Source organism: Dipodomys spectabilis, unplaced genomic scaffold, assembly GCF_019054845.1.
Source record: "Dipodomys spectabilis isolate Male_0828 unplaced genomic scaffold, ASM1905484v1 ptg000127l, whole genome shotgun sequence".
In the NCBI taxonomy this organism is placed as follows: Eukaryota; Metazoa; Chordata; class Mammalia; order Rodentia; family Heteromyidae; genus Dipodomys; species Dipodomys spectabilis.
Window position 1 is genome coordinate 2,929,167 of NW_024870804.1, and position 17,377 is coordinate 2,946,543.

Sequence of the window (17,377 nt, forward strand, 5' to 3'; positions counted from 1 at the left end):
CCCGAGAGCAGCCTCAGATGGAGCCTGTGAGTCATGATCAGAGTCAGTGAGGGAATGTGGATGTGCTGTCATTAAGACCTTGAACCTTACTAGACAACAGTGGCTCACACCTGTAATCCCAGCTACTCAGGAGGTTGAGATCTGAGAATCCACGTTCAAAGCCAGCCCAGGCAGCAAAGCCAGTGAGACTCTTATCTTCAGTTAATCACACACACACACACACACACACACACACACCACTGGCAGTGTGGAGCTGTGACTCAGTGGTAGAGTACTAGCCTTGAGCAATTAAGATCAGGGACAGTGCCCAGACCCTGAGTCCAAGCCCCAGGACTGGCACCCATAACAACAACAACAATAATAATGATGATGATGTAAATGGTATAACACATCAGGTGTGGCACAATCTGTAGCCATGAAGCTTTCTTGAGATGGTTTTGTCTGGTGGAGGGGCAACATATTTCCTGGTTTCAGCTAAGATCCACGGTCTTGCAATTAAGGGAGCTGGGGAGAGGGGTGTGGAGGGCATACTTTGGCTGCACGTGGGCATGATGACCGGGCTTTGTTGAGGACAATGGCTTTGTTGTAAGCCAGGCTGGTTTACACATCTCTAGGGTCCCAACTACACAAGAGGTCAGAGGTCAGGGTTCTTTTTTACTTTTTTCCCTTCTCCTCTTCTTCCCTTTCCTATTTCTCTTCCTTCTATTTTTTCCCTCCCTTCCTTCCTCTTTCTTCTTTCCTTCTTTCTCTCCTTTCTTTTCTTTCTTTCTCTTTCTTCCTCCCTTCCTTCCTCCCTTCCTCCCTTCCTTCCTCCCTCCCTCCCTCCCACCCTCCCTCCCCCTCTCTCTCCCTTCCTTCCTTTCTTTCTTTCTTCCTTCCTTCCTTCCTTTCTTTCTTTCTATTTTTGGGTCCGGTCGTGGGGCCTGAACTCTGGGCCTGAGCGCTGTCCCTCAGCTCTTCAGCTCAAGGCTAGCGCTCTACCACTTGAGCCACAGCGCCACTTCCGGCTTTTCTTTCTTTCTTTCTCTTTTTTTCTCTTTCTTCCTCCCTCCCTCCCTCCCTTCTTCCCTTCCTTCCTTCCTTCTTCCCTTCCTCCCTCACTCCCTCTCTCTCTCTTTCTCTCTCTTTCTTTCTTTCGTTCTTTCTTTCTTTCTTTTCTTCAGGACTGGAGGTTGAACTCAGGCCTAGGTACTCCAACATTTGATTCATGTCCCAGCCTCCCCTCACCCTTTTTTTTTCCCAGATGTGGCCAGGCACTTTTACCTTGATCCTTCTAACTATACCTCCCACATAGCTGGGCTCACACACATGCACAACCACCCCCCCCCACACACACACACACTTATTCATGGAGATGAGACTCTCTAACTTTTTGCCCAGGCTAGCCTCGAACTGCCATCCTCTTGAGTAGCTGTGTTGAGAGGGCGAACCCCCACGCCTGGCCTAGCCAGGGTTCCCACGCTGAGGCTGTGGTCATCAGGATGGGCCCTGATGAGTGTCGCGGGGGCAGTCGCGCGGGTCTCCGGGGTGATCGCGCCCTGTGCTCTGTTTGCATGCTCTTCGGGAAGAGCCCGCGGCACCCTGACCGGCACCGGGCCTGGGTGCCCTGGACAGCGCTGCGGGCGCGGCGCGGTTCGCCGCGCGGGGGCGCGCGCGAGGCGGGGACCGGCGGGGGCGCGGGGCGCGGGGCGCTGGGTGCGGGGTGCGGGGGGCCCATCCCGCGGTGCGCGCTTGGGCGTGTGAGTCAGCGCGCCGCGGCCCGGGGCGCCCCGCCGGGAGTCACGGAAGCTCCGGGGAGTCCCGCGCTTCGCCCGCCACCCTGGTCCCGCACCAAGTCCCACTGCGGGCTGCGGGACTGTGCGGCGGGGTGGCAGGGGCTGGGTGCGGTCTCTGCCGGTGTTTCCATGCCAGGCTGGGGGGCGGGGTTCTCCCCCCGACCACGCCCCTGAGGGGGGCCTGGATTGGAGCGCGCAGGGCGCGTGGGCCAGGGTGGCGGCACCATGCGCCAGGATCAGGGTCTGGGATAGAGGTGTGAGGCCGGGGGCCAGGACCGGGTTCTGGGGGGTCAGAGTCCGGGGTCTGAGATCGGGGTTTGGAGTCTAGAGTTGGGATCTGGGGTCTAGGGGTTGGAGTCTGGGATCGGAATCTGGGATCGAGGTCTCCCGTCTGGGTCTGGGGACGGGTTTCGGGGTCTCGAGTCTGGGGTTTGGGGTCTGGGGTCTGGAGTTTCGGGTCTGGGGGTGGGGTCTGGAGTCTGGAGTTTTGGGTCTGGGGTTGGGGTCTGGAGTCTGGAGCTTTGGGTCTGGGGTCTCGGGTCTGGGGTGGGGTCTGGAGTCTGGAGTTTCAGGTCTGGGGTTGGGGTCTCGGGTCTGGGGTGGGGTCTGGAGTCTGGAGTTTCAGGTCTGGGGTTGGGGTCTGGGGTTGGGGTCTGGAGTCTGGAGTTTCAGGTCTGGGGTTGGGGTCTGGGGTGGGGTCTGGAGTTCGGAGTTTCGGGTCTGGGATCTTGGGTCGGGTCTAGGGTCTGGGGTCTCGGGTCAGACTCTGCGGTCTCGGATTGGGCTCCGGGAACTGGGGTCTCGATCCGGACTTGGGCTCCGTCTCTGGGCGTGGAGGCGCCCGCCCCCCGCCCCGCCCCCGGCGGGAGGGAGTGCCCGACGCGCCCCGCACCCCGGGCCGCCCGCAGCAGTCGGGACCGCACCCCCTTCCCGGGGGATCGGCCTGCGGGCCGGGGTCCGGGACGCGCGTCCCTGGCCGGGGAGGGGGGCAGAGAAGTGGGGGCGCAGGGGGCGGGCCAGGTCCCGGGGCGCGGCGCGGGCTCGGGGGACCCGCGCGGCTGACGTCAGGCGACTCCTTAAATAGCGGCGGCCGCGCGCTCCGCCCGGCATTTCCCGCGGAGCCCGCGGAGCCCGAGCGCGGCCGGCGCCGGCGCCCGGGTCCGGTCCGCTCCGCCCCGCAGCGGGCGCAGCCGCGCGGCCCGGGAGCTCCGGGAATGGGGCATCGGGCGCTGGGCGCGCTCCGCAGCCGGCGCGCGTAGGAGCCGAGCAGCGCCGCCCGGAGCCCCCTCCACCCCCCCATCGCCGAGGACCCCGGAGATGCTGGGGATGCGGCCGCGGGGCCCCCCCGGAGCCACGCCGGCGCCGGGGCCCCCCGGGCATGGTGCGCGCCCCGGGAAGACGGCGCCCCCTACGCCCGATCGGTGCGCCCGGGGCAGCGCAGCCCCGTAGGCGATCGCTGGGGCGGCGCCGCAGCTGGGCCGCGGGGTCCCCCCCACCCCCGCCGGCGAACCATGTCCCCCGGTGCGGGCCCATGGAGCCACCATGGCCTATAGGGTCCTGGGGCGCGCGGGGCCACCTCAGCCGCGGAGGGCGCGCAGGCTGCTCTTCGCCTTCACGCTGTCCCTGTCCTGCACTTACCTGTGCTACAGCTTCCTGTGCTGCTGCGGCGACCTGGGCCGCAGTCGCCTCCTGGGCGCGCCTCGGTGCCTCCGGGGTCCCCGTGCCGGCGCCCAGAAACTTCTCCCCAAGTCCCGCCCTTGCGATCCCCCGGGGCCGCCGCCGCCGCCCAGCGCGCCCGCCGCGCCCGCCCCGCGCCTCCCGGCTTCCAACCACTCCGGCTCCCCGAAGCTGGGCACCAAGCGGCTCCCCCAAGCCCTCATCGTGGGCGTGAAGAAGGGGGGCACGCGAGCGGTGCTGGAGTTTATCCGCGTGCACCCCGACGTGCGGGCCCTGGGTACCGAGCCCCACTTTTTCGACCGGAACTACGGCCGCGGGCTGGACTGGTACAGGTAAAGATTGGGGTTCCTCTTCCTCGGGGTGGTGGGGGTGTGTGGGGGGGAACCACGTTCCCTCTCTGGGGCTCGCTGGGTGGGTTCAATCAGACACGTGCCAGAATTGGGGAGCCCGGAGCCTTGTAGCGGAAAGATCTACCAGGAACTTCCCGGGGATTCTGAACAAGGGGGGGGGGTGTCTTTCTTGCCTAGAAGTCTCTGGAAGGGAAAGGAGATTCTCCCCCCCCCCCCCCCCCCCCCGCCCAGGGTTTAGTAAATGCATCTTCTGGTCACAGTGGACCTGTCTCTGGGTAGACCTCTGCCCATCTCTTACACCCCCAAAGACCCAGAGAAGGAATTAGGAGCCTCTTGGGGTGAGGCTGGGCTTGGGGAGTCCCCCCACCACAAGTCAGCTAGCCGGGAAGGGAATGAGAAAGTCTTGGGGAGTCTCATTCCCAGCCTAAGATATTTGGTGCTTTCTTGAAGTCGCCTCCCCCTCTCGCTCTAACCAAATCTGGATGCGTGATCTTCGGAGGATGGCGAGCATCCTAGCTTCTAGTCTTGACTCTCTCCCTTGGCTTGAGCCCACCCAGCCCTCCCGGCCTCTCCTCATGGGTGCCCAGGGCCAATGCCAACCCTTGCCCCATCACCCCCAGGCATTGCAAGGCACCTTGGAAGTGGCCAGGGGACATTTAGCACTGGGGTTTTGTGTTTCCAAATCAGCAGCCCCAAACTTGGGACTACAGGAAGGCACTCAGGTGCTGGCCAGGGTCCTAGAAGCAATCTGACATACTCACATACCTCCTTGGCACCTCCAGGGACAAGTTTTTGCAAGGGCAGGTGGAGACGGTACACAGAGCTAATGCAAGGTGGCACCCTCGCTTTCCAGTGCCCACCCGCCTCCTGCCACCCCGTGTGATGTGAAAGCGCAAGACTGGGGGATCATAGCGTTCTCACCATCGCCATCGAAGGGGGAGATGACCGTTCTGCATCATGGAACTGGGGAGGGGGTGCCATGATAATTGGCATGGTAGCGGAGGACCACAGGGCCCACCTGTCGTTTTTGCCAGCTAGCACTGGCCAGCAGTGGCTGGCTGTAGGGGTGACACTGTCTCCAAGAGGCTTGCACACAGTCTGTGTGTAGCAGAGCCAGGCAGCGGGAGAGCCAGCCTGTGGATGGTCCCAGACTTCATGAAGTCTGGTTAGGGGAGCAGAGAGCCGCACCGTGGCCGAGGTGGCTGTGGGCCAATGCTGTCATCCCACTGTGATTTCTGGTGCCCGCATGGTGGTGTACAAGGGCAGGGCCTGAGGCTAGCCCAGGGCCGAGGCAGAGATGTCCTGCCTGAGAACACACGGTCTACTGCACACCAAGGATTCCTCAATGGAGGAAAAATTGAAGATCATTATGAAAGCTTGTGCCACTAACAAATGCCTTTAGAGTGCAAAATAGCCCAAGTCTGAGCATCTGGCTTGGAGGTAATAAACACCTCGAGTCTGAAACCAGTCTCTCCTTCCCTTTTCCTCCCTTTCACCACCAAAAAAGCCTACCTCAAGCCTTCCTTCCTGTGCCATTCAGGGATGGCTGCTTTTTATTTTTAACCTTGGCATGTGTGATGCTAAGCCAGCTTAGCTGTGAACCTTAGAGATGGAAGCCATACTCCCCCCACCCCCCCCCCTCCTCTCTCCTAGCACATTTGGATTCTGCTAAAATTCTCAGCTGAGTCTTGGTAGGTTTTAGGTTTTATTTAACATCAAGCACACTGACAGCTCTACTTCTCTCCTCTCTCCTCCCCCCTCCCCTGCCCCATCACCCTTTCCTCCTGGATATTTCTAGAAGAAAGATGAACCCAGAGGCCTGGCTATAACTATTCCCCAGCCCTTGCCCAGCAAGGCTGAGGAGCCTGCAGCTGCCAACCAGGTTGTGAACCTTGTGCCTTACAAACAAATAAAAGCATTGTTAATGGAAATCCACAGTGCAGTGTGTGTATGGTGGGGGGGGGGGTCTCATCTGTGGATTGTGGATTGTCCTGTCTGCCATGTGGACAATGTTTCTACAATTTCTAGAACCTTCCTCTGGATGTTTCAGCCTAGAGGGCCACTCAAGTGACATACATGTGTTGTAGAAATGATGGAGATTCTTCTTGCTTTTTTATCCTTTTTTTTTTTTTTTCTGGAACGAGGACTCGAACGCTGGGCCCCAGGTCCACTTTCCCTAAGTTTTTATGCTCAAGGCTAGGGCTCTATCACTTTGAGCCCCAGCACCACTTCCAGCTTTTTGGTAATTAAGTGGAGATAAAGAGTCTCATGGGATTTGCCTTCCCTGGACTGGCTTTGAACTGGGATCCTCAGATCTCAGCCTCCTGAGTAGTTAGGATGACAGGTGTGAGCCAGTAGCACCTGGCTTCTTTAAACACCGCGTCTTGCTTTTCCTTCTGAATTCTGTAAGTGAGGCATCATGGGTACTCTCTTTGCTCACTGCTCTTAGACCATCTCATTTCTTGCCCAGAATGGTAGACACAGGAGAAGCCATGCACCCCTCCTGGTGCACTCTGAGCTAGGCATTACTAAGTTGCATGCAGACAGTGGGGCTTACTCGGCTCTGATTGGGGAGGGGAAGCACTTCTGGAGGGCTAGATCCAGATAGACTCTAGAGGGAAAAAAAAAATCAAAGCCATCATCTTGAACCCACAGGTGTGACTTCTTTTGGAGGATACCTGGAGAGCCAGGGCTCTGGAGGCTGAGTGATATCCCTAGAGAGATGCCATCCATGTGAGAGCAACCCAGAGACTTAGCCTGGCCCATGCTTGTCCCCAGCCCCAGACTCATACAGAGCCTGGCCCTCTGTGGACCAATGGCTCCCGGTTGGTATTTTTCTTTGAGCTTCCCCCTGGTGCTTGTATGTCTAACCTAAACTCTCATTTTCACAGAAGTCAGTGGCCCTACAGAGGGGGACCCTCTAGCTGCTTGGCCTGGGGGAGGGAGGAAGTGGGGGGCTGAATGGCAGCAGGTCCATGAGGGCACCAGACCAGGATCGCTTGTGCCAGGCCGAGGTGGTCCCCAGATGCTCTTTGAGCGGAAGAGAGGATAGTGTCCCGAAGTCTCAGGCGCATCCTTAGAGATAAGGGCCCAGAGTAATTGTCCTCAAAGAGGCTTTTGTATGGAAAGGACAAACAACATGACACTCAGGGACCCTGCTCCCAAGGGGGTGGGCTGGGGGCGCTACTGTCATTCCTCCTGGGTTCATGAATATTGTTACTATTAACAACCACTCCTTTTTGGTTCCTGAACTTTTACCAAAGAGGGCTGCAGAGTCATTGCTAGAAAAAAATGGTTTCCTATTCTTTTTTGTTGTTATTCTACAGGTCCTGGGGCTTCAACTCAAGACCCAGGCCCCATCCCTTTGCTTTTTTTTTTTGGTCAAGTCTAGTGCTCTACCACTTGAGCCACACTTCCACGTCTGGCTTTTTTGGCAGTTCATTGGAGGTAAGAATCTCACGGGCTTTCCTGCCCCTGACTTTAGAACAGGAAATCCTCAGTTCTCAGCCTCCTGAGTAGCTAAAATGATAAACATGAGCCATTGGTGCCCAATGCGCTTAACCTCCCTTTTCTTACTTCTCTTTTTACTTTCCTCTTTCCCCTCCTTCCCTCTCTCCCTCCTGTATTCCTTTCTTCCTGGATTTATAAAAAGCCAGCTTATAGTTATGTGCACCAGTTTTCCTGCTTTGAAAATGAGACAAGTATTATTTTATGATCTCTTCCATAGAGGTGAAACGCTTCTCCAAGCCTGAGATTCGTGATTAGGATGCTGTTTACCAGAGTTTACACGTGGTACAGGCTCTTCAATGTCTTCATCTTTCAGAAAGAAACAAGTCAGGTTGTGCTCAGGCATCTTCAAAGTCCAAGGGGGAGGCAGAGAGCTGTTTAAAGCATTCTTAACTCTGTGTCTGTGTGTGTGCACGTGCACGCATGGCCACATGAGCGCGCACACACATGCCCATAAAGGAAGTGAATCTTTTCTAAATGCATTAAAATGGCCAGCAAGAGCCAGTTAATACCTGATAATTGACTCTGTTCTCTGGTGTCCAAATTTTGATCGATGAGCCTGTTGTTTAAATTTTCAACTCCATTTCACAACTCTGGTTATTTATTTGTTCGGCATAGCTGGCGTTCCTGACAGTCTGTACGACCCAGAAGAGACAGGATTTGTGCCCTCCTCTCTCCCCCCTCTCCCCACTCCCCAGAGACTGTAGTGTTAAGTGTGAGAGAGAATAAAAGGCAGAGAATGGAATGTATCACTTACCAGGCTCAGTCCGACAAAATCATACGCTAACCAAAAAGCCAAACTCTGGATAGACAGATACTCCCCCAAAAAACAGAAGACAAGGGACCCCAGCATGAGGCAGAGGATGAGAAATAGGTTATTTTTTATCTTATAAGAAACTGATCAGCACATGGCACAGACTGACCTGTGCCTTCCGGTATGCAGACATGGTATGTGTTCCCACACATATGAATACTGCCCATGCAGACTTAAGTCTCTATAAGGAGATTTCCAGCCTTGGTCTGGGAAAATGTCACATGCTCTGATTCAAGGAAATCACTGGGTCCTCAGGTCCCACATTGGTCTTGTAGCTGTGTGCCAGCCTCCCAGCATGCTGGAGATATCGTAGTTCTAACACACGCCACATTCTTGTCAGGCACTGGGGCTGGGGAAGGGGAAAGACATTCAAAATGGGCAAACCATGAGCCTGGTGTGGATGGCTCACACCTGTAATCCTAGCTATTTAGAGCCAGGATCTGAGGATCATGGTTCAAAGCCAGCCAGCCCAAGGATGCAAAGCCTGCGAGACTCTTATCTCCAATTAACCACCAAAAAGCTGAAAGTGGAGATGTGGCTCAGGTGTAGAGCACCAGCCATGATCAAAAAAGCTAAAGGAGTGTGTTCAGGCCCTGATTTCAAGCCCTAATAAACCCACCCCCTCCCTGCACATATGTGTGTGTGTGTGTGCGCACACACACACACACACACACACACACACACACACACAGTAAGAGCAGCCAGAGCTGTCATTGTTTAAGATTTCAAAAACATTGTCTTGGCTTCTTTTGGGGAACAGAGGGGTATAGATATTAAAATAGGGGCTCAGCAGCCCCCAAGCTTTTTCAAATCTACATGTACTCATCACTAGGAGTGTTTTGGGGGTTAAAATATGCAGTATTACTTCTCAGAAAACTTAAGAGGCCCAGTTCAATATATATATATATATATTTGGAAATAAAAGTCTAATAGGCTTTTCTGCCTGGTCTGGCTCTGAACTGTGATCCTCAGGTCTCAGCCTCCTGAGTAGATAGGATGACAGGCACCAGCCACAGTGGCATTCAGCTGCTTTTTGTATTGTAAGGATGTGGAGATGAGGATGTATCTTACCAGTTGTTGGCGTGCATTGGAAAGTGAATGAAATACAACCGACCAAAGTTATATTCTTCTCCCCTTCCCCCAAGGGGTCTTCAGCCTTACAGACTTGGCTGCCCGGCCAGAACCCCCAAATCCACCAGACCTTCCATAAAACAAGTGAAGGGCCAGCAGGACCCTACTGCATCTCTATGGCCAGGATGCAGTCTTCTGATTGGACAGAGAGCTCTGCCTAATTTGCATTCTGGAGTGGTACCCAGGGCCATCTCCTGGAGAGCATCTATCCTAAAAAGAGGGGGAAGTGTGGGGCAGATGCCTGCCAGGAAATGTACCCCCCCATTCTTGGGGGCACAACCATGAGTCCCTCATAGTTTTGGGGTGTGCTTTTTCAGGTCCCCAGCCCTAGCAGGCAGCAGTGTTCAATGTCTTTCCTCTCTCTACAAAACACCTGGGAAGATTGAGGGACTGATGGGGGGGGGGGGGGACATGGAATGGCTGAGGCTGGGAGGAAGCCTAGCCTTCCTACTCATCAGAATATGCTGGAAGGGATCCGTCTCTGTGTGAGGGCTTGAATCCAGGGGGCAGGGACCACGGTGGCAGAGTTGCAGATTCAAGAGCTGTTGAGTCAGGCTGGCAGGCTCTGAAAGGTCATACAGCCAACCCAAGCCTGTGGATTCACTGTACCGTCTCCCCCCACACACACCCTCCCCCGCCACCTCCCATCCCTCCCCGAGCCATATTCTCCAGGCAGGTTAATCCATTTATTTGTCTAACGCCTACCATTTGCCAGGCTCGGTGCCAGGCCGCTGTAGGCCGGCTCTGCTGCCAGTCTTCTCTCTTAATGGGCCTCTCTGATGGGCTGAAGTGCTTTGTAGTCCACGGAGCAGCTTGACAAGTGGGCCAAGCCAGCAGTGAGTGGAAATAACTCAGCATTGCGAGGTAATTGCTGCCTGTCGGGCCGCACAGCTGGGCTGTGGGTCCACAGCTGCAGAATCCCGGTGTTCTCAGCAGGAACACAGAGACAGGGAGAGGGGCCAGGGGCTGCTGATCAAGCGCGCTGGCCAGGCGTGCAGGCTGGGGGGCTTGGTTTTCCAGGGTGCAGGAATGTTGTCCAAAAGTCTTCTTAAGACTTTTGGGTCCAAGCAGCCAGGAGTGTTCCTGCTCATCTCCCCTGGCCGCCAGCCCCATCTCAGCACCCCAAGTAAGAAAATGAGAGGTGTCTTGTTATAGGTGGGAGAGGCCTGAACACCTCTTGCTGCTTGTCTCTGGAAAGCGATGAGGATGGGGCACTTTTCCAGATTCCAGTCATACCTAAAGCCCCATACAACGTCTTCTCATTTAAAATAACTAATGGTGGTTACCAGAGCCCGGGGAGAGTAGATGAAAGGAAGGCCGGCCAATGTTACAGTCAGATAGGAACAGGAAATCCTGGTGTGTGGTCGGATACTGGTGGCTCATATCTGTAATCCTGGCGGCTCAGGAAGCTGAGATGTGAGGATCAAAGTTTGAAGGCAGGAAAGTCCTTGAGACTCTTATCACCAATTAACCACCAAAAAGCTGGAAATGGGGCTGTGGTTCAGGGGTAGAGGGCTAGCCTTGAGCAAAAGAAGGTCGAGGACAGTGCCCAGGCTCTGAGTTCAAACCCCAGGACAGACAGACAGACACACACACACACACAGAATTAAGAAAGAATGGAAGGAAGGAAGGGGGTGGAAAGAGGGAGGGGAGAAAGAAAGAAAGAAAGAAAGAGAGAGAGAGAGAGGAAGGAAGGAAGGAAGGAAGGAAGGAAGAAAGGAAGGAAAGTTGGTTCTGGTGTGTCCTTGCACAGAATGGCTGTAGATAACAACAATGTTCTATACCTACCATTCTAAAGCTGTTAGAAAGGATGTTTCACTCTAAAGAAATGGCAACAGATACCTTATACCAGCTTTAAACATTTCACAGCGTATGCATGTATATCAGAACATCACATGGTACTCCATTTGTGTTGGTCAGCTTTCTGCGACTGTAACAAAACACCTGAGACAATTAACTTGAAAAAAAAGGAAAGGTTTATGTTAACTTTCAGTCCCTGGTGGATGGGCACCTTGCTTCTGGCCTATGCGACTCAGCATACCGCAGAGGGCGTGTGTGGCTAAGAAAGGCATGTCCAGGAAGAAAACAAAGGAAGCTGGATTCACACCATGGCCTACAAGGACCCTCCCGCCAAGGCTAAGACCTCTTGCTAGGCTCCACCTCTTAAAGGTCTCTCCACCTAGCTTGTTATTTTAATCTTTGCATATTTGTACACAAGTACAGTGCATCTTGGTGGATGTACCCCTTTCAACATTGTCCCCATCCCTCTCAACCCCAACCTTCCCCTCTGTTTTAATTTTATTTTGTCAGTTGTGGGGCTTGAACTCAGGGCCTGAGTGCTGTCCCTGAGTCTTTTTTCTTTCCTTTTTTTGCTCAAAGCTAGCACTCTACTACTTTGAGCCACAGCTCTAATTCCAGTTTTTAGGTAGTTAATTGGAGAGAAGAATCTCACAGATTTTCCTGCCAGGGCTGGCTTTGAATGTCTATCCTCCGATTTCAGCCTCCTTGAGTAGCTCAGATTACAGGTATGAGCCAAAGGCGCCTGGTGGTTTTCTGAATTTTACAGGATATATACTGACTATTATGATGGTATTCTTCCCCTTTCCTGTCTTCCTTCCGCGCCCTCCCCCACCACTCCCACCTTACCCTTGGTCTACCCTACATCTCAAGTACCCATTTCCTGGTATTCATTGTGTTGAACTGAATTTTTCTGAAGAATTCCACCATTTGAATTCTTCCCTGCTAATCCTATACTTTGGTTCATGCCTTTGTGCACACTTGCATACAACCCCATATTTGTTTACCTGTATATTTATAAAGCAGATCTGACTTCCACATATGGGAGAAAACACGAGTCCTTTGTCCTTCTGGGCCTGATATAATTAACAGCACCAAGCTGAGCACCAAGCTTTAAATTTCCCAATTCATGCCACCATTCATATATACAATTTTTATGTTTTTATGTATCAGCTAAAAACCAATGTAATTTTGAAATTTACAGTCTTTCAAGCCAGTTTCTGGTGGCTGATGCTTGTCATCCTAGTCACTCAGGAGGCTCTGATAGGAGGATCATGGTTCAAATCCAGCCCAGGCAGGAAAAACCAGGAGACTCTTATCTCTAACCATCCACCAAAAAGCCAGAAATGGAGCTATGGCTCAAGTGGTAGAGCACTGGCCTTGAGCAAAAGAGCTCAGGGACAGTGCCCAGGCCCTGAGTTCAAACCCCAGGACACACACACACACACACACACACACACACACACACAGTTACAGTCTTTCACAAAGAATATTTGTTTCTCTTTATATTTGTATAGACAGTACAGTGTATATACACAGTTCAATTTGAACGGGATACAAGAGGTGTCTAGTGAACATTTTCCTCTCCTCTGTCTCCTCTTTTGGCCACCAAGCCCCTTTACCCAGGGATAGTGATGCTAACCTGCTTGGGAATATTTTTCTAAAACCAGGTTGTGTATTTGTAAGTCTGACACATCCTTTGCAAACAAAGTTAAAATAAATATTTTTACAAAGCAACTGTATTTTAAAAACCTCCCTAAATGAAAAGCCAGCGTCGCTTGCCATAATTAGAAAGTAACCGTAAAAATAGATCGGTTGACAACAAAGTGGTGTTATTGAATTTTTGCTACGTGGCTGGAGTGAATGGAATATCAGCAGCCCGCACTGTCATTTTTTAGCTCTTTCCTAGAGGATGGAGGTCAGGAGACACTCTTGGGAGGTTAACGAAAAGCTGACACCCATGTGAGACTTTCCTCCTGTTAATGGAATCTGGAGGGAAAGGAGGAGCAATAGCATCTCTCCTCCCTGGGATTCCATGGCATTTACTATGTCTACACGGCAGCTGACATAAGGGGCATTGTGGACCCTGTAAACCTGAAGTTTACAGAGGATCCAGCTTAGGTACACACCAGCATGGCTCCAGTTTTCCCAGTCCTACTGATGTGTTCATGATTGGGAGAGACAAGCAAAACACAGCAGAAATCAGAGTACAGGAGGGGTGGGGTTTTGTAGATTGCTGTTTGTTTATGTGCTTTGTAGGTCATGAGGCTTGAACTCAGGGCCTGGGCGCTGTCCCTCAGCTCTCCAGCTCAAGGCAAGTGCTTTACCACTTCTGAGCCACATCGCCACTTCCGGTTTTTTGGTGGTTCATTGGAGATAAGAGTCTCACGGATGCAGGCTTTGAACTGCGATCCTCAACTCTCAGCCTCCTGAGTAGCTAGGATTGCAGGTGTGAGCCACCAGCACCTGATTACATTTCTGGAATTTTCTGTATGATATTTTTGGACCACTCTCCACAAGATGGAGAGTGATGGGTAAGGGTCCAATGGTGCTGCATGAGAATGTCTCTGTAAATCGGAGGCTGAGGGCTGGAGTCCCGGCTCTACCACCTGCCAGGGGTGTGTCCACCAGCAGGCTGTTTGCTTCTCTGGGGCTCAGTTTCCCTGTCTGCATACTGGGGCTAATTGACTATCCATAGGCTTGAAGGTCATACACTAGTGAGTAGAGTCAAAGTGCTCTGGACTTTTCTGACATGCCAGAAGTTTCCAGCAAGTGTCCATTGACCGTACTTTCCTTCATCAAGCCTCTGTGGGTCTCAATAGCAAGGACATAGAGATGGATAGAATGCAGCGTTGTCTCTGGGTTCTCTGAGCATTGACAGGTTTTTGAGATGTTCATGGAAGAAAAATCATACACAAGCGGGAGAGGGTAGGAAGGTAGATCCAAGGAGAGCAATTGTGTCATAGAAATGAAATGAAACCCTGTTGGGGGAAATTCAGGCTTCCTGGAAGAGGTGGTTTGTGTTATTTGGGACCCAAGGGGGCAGACAGGATGTCTTGAACCAGAGATGTTGAACCAGAGACTGAAAAGAGGTGGCCTAATATAGGGATGCCGCATGTGTGTGTGTGTGTGTGTGTGTGTGTGTGTGTGTGTGTGTGTGTGTGCATACACGTGTTCACGTGTGCACCAGGGCTTAAACCCAGGGACTTTCTGCTCTGGCTTGAGACCTTTTCACTCAGCCTTTTTGCTCAAAGCTGGCTCTCTACCACTTGAACCATGCCTCCGATCTAGCATTTTGCTGGTTCATTGGAAAAGGAACTGTCTTTTGGGCTGTGATCCTCCAGGTCTCAGCCTCCCGAGTAGCTAGGAGTATCAGCTTGAGCTACCGGCACTCAGCTGGGGAGGATGATGGTGATGGTGGTGATGGTGACTGTAACATTCTTGCTTCTGAGGACCCAGCTAAGCATCAGGTCCCACCAGTGAGACCAACCAGCTGCACAGTGCTAGGCTGACCTTGCTCTCCCGTTGCCCGGTCCAGCCTCCAGCTGGACTGCTCAGGCATCCCTCCGTAAGTCTGTCTTCATTGCCCAAAGAAAGAGATGTGTAGTCACCCATCCTGTGGAGTCATTGTTCCCCAACTTTGTGGGAGACAGTGGAGCCCCCCACTTTCTAGAGCCATAGAGGCCCCTTGTATAAACATAGGGTTCTTGGGCTACCTCTAGAGGGGGGCGCTTGAGGGTTGAGTTCATTCTGATGCAACCCGGACGTGATGTTCCTGTGAGTGCCACCCTGGTCCCCGGCCTGCTGCCACTGGTGACACCACTGGCTGGCTTTCTTCACACACAGCCGAGCAGGGCGCCCCCTCCTCCTCAGCCAGCTGACTTCTGACTGACCCCCCTTCCCCTCCCCTAGTGAGGATGGGAAACCGTGGGTTTGGCTGAGGGTGGAGATGGCATTTCCCAGGGTCCATCCCCATGTTCCCCAGTGCTGGGCTGACCTCTGCTCGCCACAGCCACGTCTCACGCGAAGTAAGTGCGGGATCTGAATGATTAATTCGGGGTGGTGGGGTGCTGTGGGGTGAGCTATGTCACTAAGGAGCTCTGGGGGGGGCATGGTCCCCCTGAACAGTCCTTCACGCTTTCTCCACACAGCCTCCCGGGGGGGGGGGGTCCACCGATCTGGGCCTCGTGACCTGGTGAGGATTGTGTAGACACACTGAGCGTGCAAAGCCCGCCCCCCTGTGCTCCTGGCCCTGTGCGGGGAGCGCTGTGTGTGGAGACGTGGAGAGTGGTGGTCTGTGCGTTGTGTGGCGTGGTGATCTGGTCACTGACGTGTCTTCACATTGCTGCTCCACCACCGACCAGGGAAAGCAGCCGAGACTTGGTGTCCCCAAAGGCTCTGCGGGGCACAAATGGATGACAGATGATGACTAGGGGACAATGAGAAGACCAAAGGACGTGTCCCAATCACATGAGGCCTATGTGACAGAGACAGCCACTAGACCGTGCCAGTTTTCTTGTATTTTGTTTTTGTTTCTTTAATTAATTGGGGGGGGGGGGGTGTGTCATTCTTGTATTGCCAGATTTCCTAGCTGTTTTTTGTTTTGTTTTGTTTTGTTTGGGCAGGTCCTGAAGCTTGAACTCAGGGCCTGGGTGCTGTCCCTGAGCTCTTTTGCTCAAGGCTGGCGATCTGTCACTTTGAGCCACAGCACCACGGCTGGTTTTTGAGTGGTTTATTGGAGATAAGAGTCTCATGAAGTTTCCTGCCTAGGCTGGCTTCGAACCATCAGCTCTTAGCTTCTTGAGTAGCAAGAGCCACTGGAGCCCGGTAGAGATTAAAAGTTGCACAGACTTTCCTGCCTGGGATGGCTTTGAACTACGATCCTCAAGATCTCAGCCTCCTGAGTAGCTAGGATTTTCAGGTGTGAGCCACCTGCACCCTGCTCCCAGCTGATTGTATTTATTAGTTTTTTTTTTAATGAGAAACTCAAAATATCTCTCTAAAAATTATAACCAGGTGCAGTTGCACACATATGATTCTAGCACTCAAGAGATTGAGGCAGGAGGATTTTAAATTCAAGGCCAGCCTATGTGACACAGACCCTTCCTCAACAACAACAAAAATGCTAGATGCCGGGAGCTCACGCGTGCAGTATTAACTATTCAGGAGGCTGACTTCCAGAGGATCGGAGTCCGAGGCCAGCCTGAATAGACAAGTCCATGAGTCTCCATCTCCAAAGCAACCAGCAAAAAACCAGGGCTGGAGACATGGTTCAAGTAGTAGCATACCAGCCTAACAAGCAAGCCCAGGGCCTTGAGTTCAAATCCTACTACCACTAAAAATTAGTAACCATGGTGCTTTCCCAATTTACAATTGTGTCTCACGGGGTCACAGCTTTGCTGCTTTTCCATGACTCAAGATTAGGGAACTGGACCCCAAGAAGAAGCCAGTCAGCTCCTCATTGGTTGTATGCCCCTAGAATCCTTGCAGAAAAATTAAAAGTTGATGGGACTGTTCTTGCTCCAAATCACTTCTCCCTAGCAGGGAAGGTTCTGGAAGCTCTGTCACTGCCCCCACTTACAAAGCCATGTGCGGAACAGCCCTGAGGCTCAGAATCCTTCCACACACTTCTGCGTGCATCAGCCGCCTGCCGAAGGCCCAGGTGCTCAGGGGATCGTGTTCTTACTACAATCTTTCTTCCTCACAAGTGAGACGCCACTACAAATGGAGAGGTCATAATTATGATTATTTCTTGGTCGTACTGAGGTTTGAATTCAGGGCCTGGTACTTGCTCGACTTGCTTGCCAGGCTGGCGCTCTACCACTTGAGTCATCCTTCCAGCCCTGCTTCTTGCTGGTTCTTTTGGAGACGGGTCTCACAGATTGTGTGGCTCAGGCTGGCCTGCCATTCCTGCCTAGATTGGAAGCAGTCGTGTGGATGGGCCCCACCCACACAAGGCAACATGGCCAATAGAGCAGCTTTGGGATGAGCAGGGCTGGACCCTGCAGGTCAGCCTAGAATTGCTGTTCAGCATTGCTTAGCATCTGCAAAAAAAAGACAGTGGAGGACTGAGGACTGAGCCCAAGAAGGAGGACTGAGGAGCGAGAAAGCCAGCACCCCTCCGACACAGAATGATTGTTTTCAGAGCCAGGCAAAGCTAGTTTGAAAGAGCTGGTGGCTCACACCTGTAATCCTAGTGACTCAGGAGGCTGAGATCGGAGGATCGAGATTTGAAGGCAGCACATGCAGAAGAATCTGAAAGTAGAGTTGTGGCTCAAGTGGTAGAGCACCAGCCTTGAGTGAAAAAGCTTGAGTATTCAAGGCCC

At 53.1% G+C, this 17,377-nt stretch overlaps 1 protein-coding gene across 1 annotated transcript in view; it reads left to right on the forward strand.

Annotated features, from left to right (window-relative positions):
* The first annotated feature begins 3,317 nt into the window (after positions 1 to 3,317).
* The window catches only part of Hs3st2 (heparan sulfate-glucosamine 3-sulfotransferase 2), a 69,277-nt gene continuing 55,217 nt past the window's right edge, over positions 3,318 to 17,377 (forward strand). The window contains exon 1 of the mRNA XM_042689840.1: positions 3,318 to 3,784. Coding sequence (XP_042545774.1) covers positions 3,318 to 3,784 — 467 coding nt within the window. The remainder of the gene's footprint in view (positions 3,785 to 17,377) is intronic.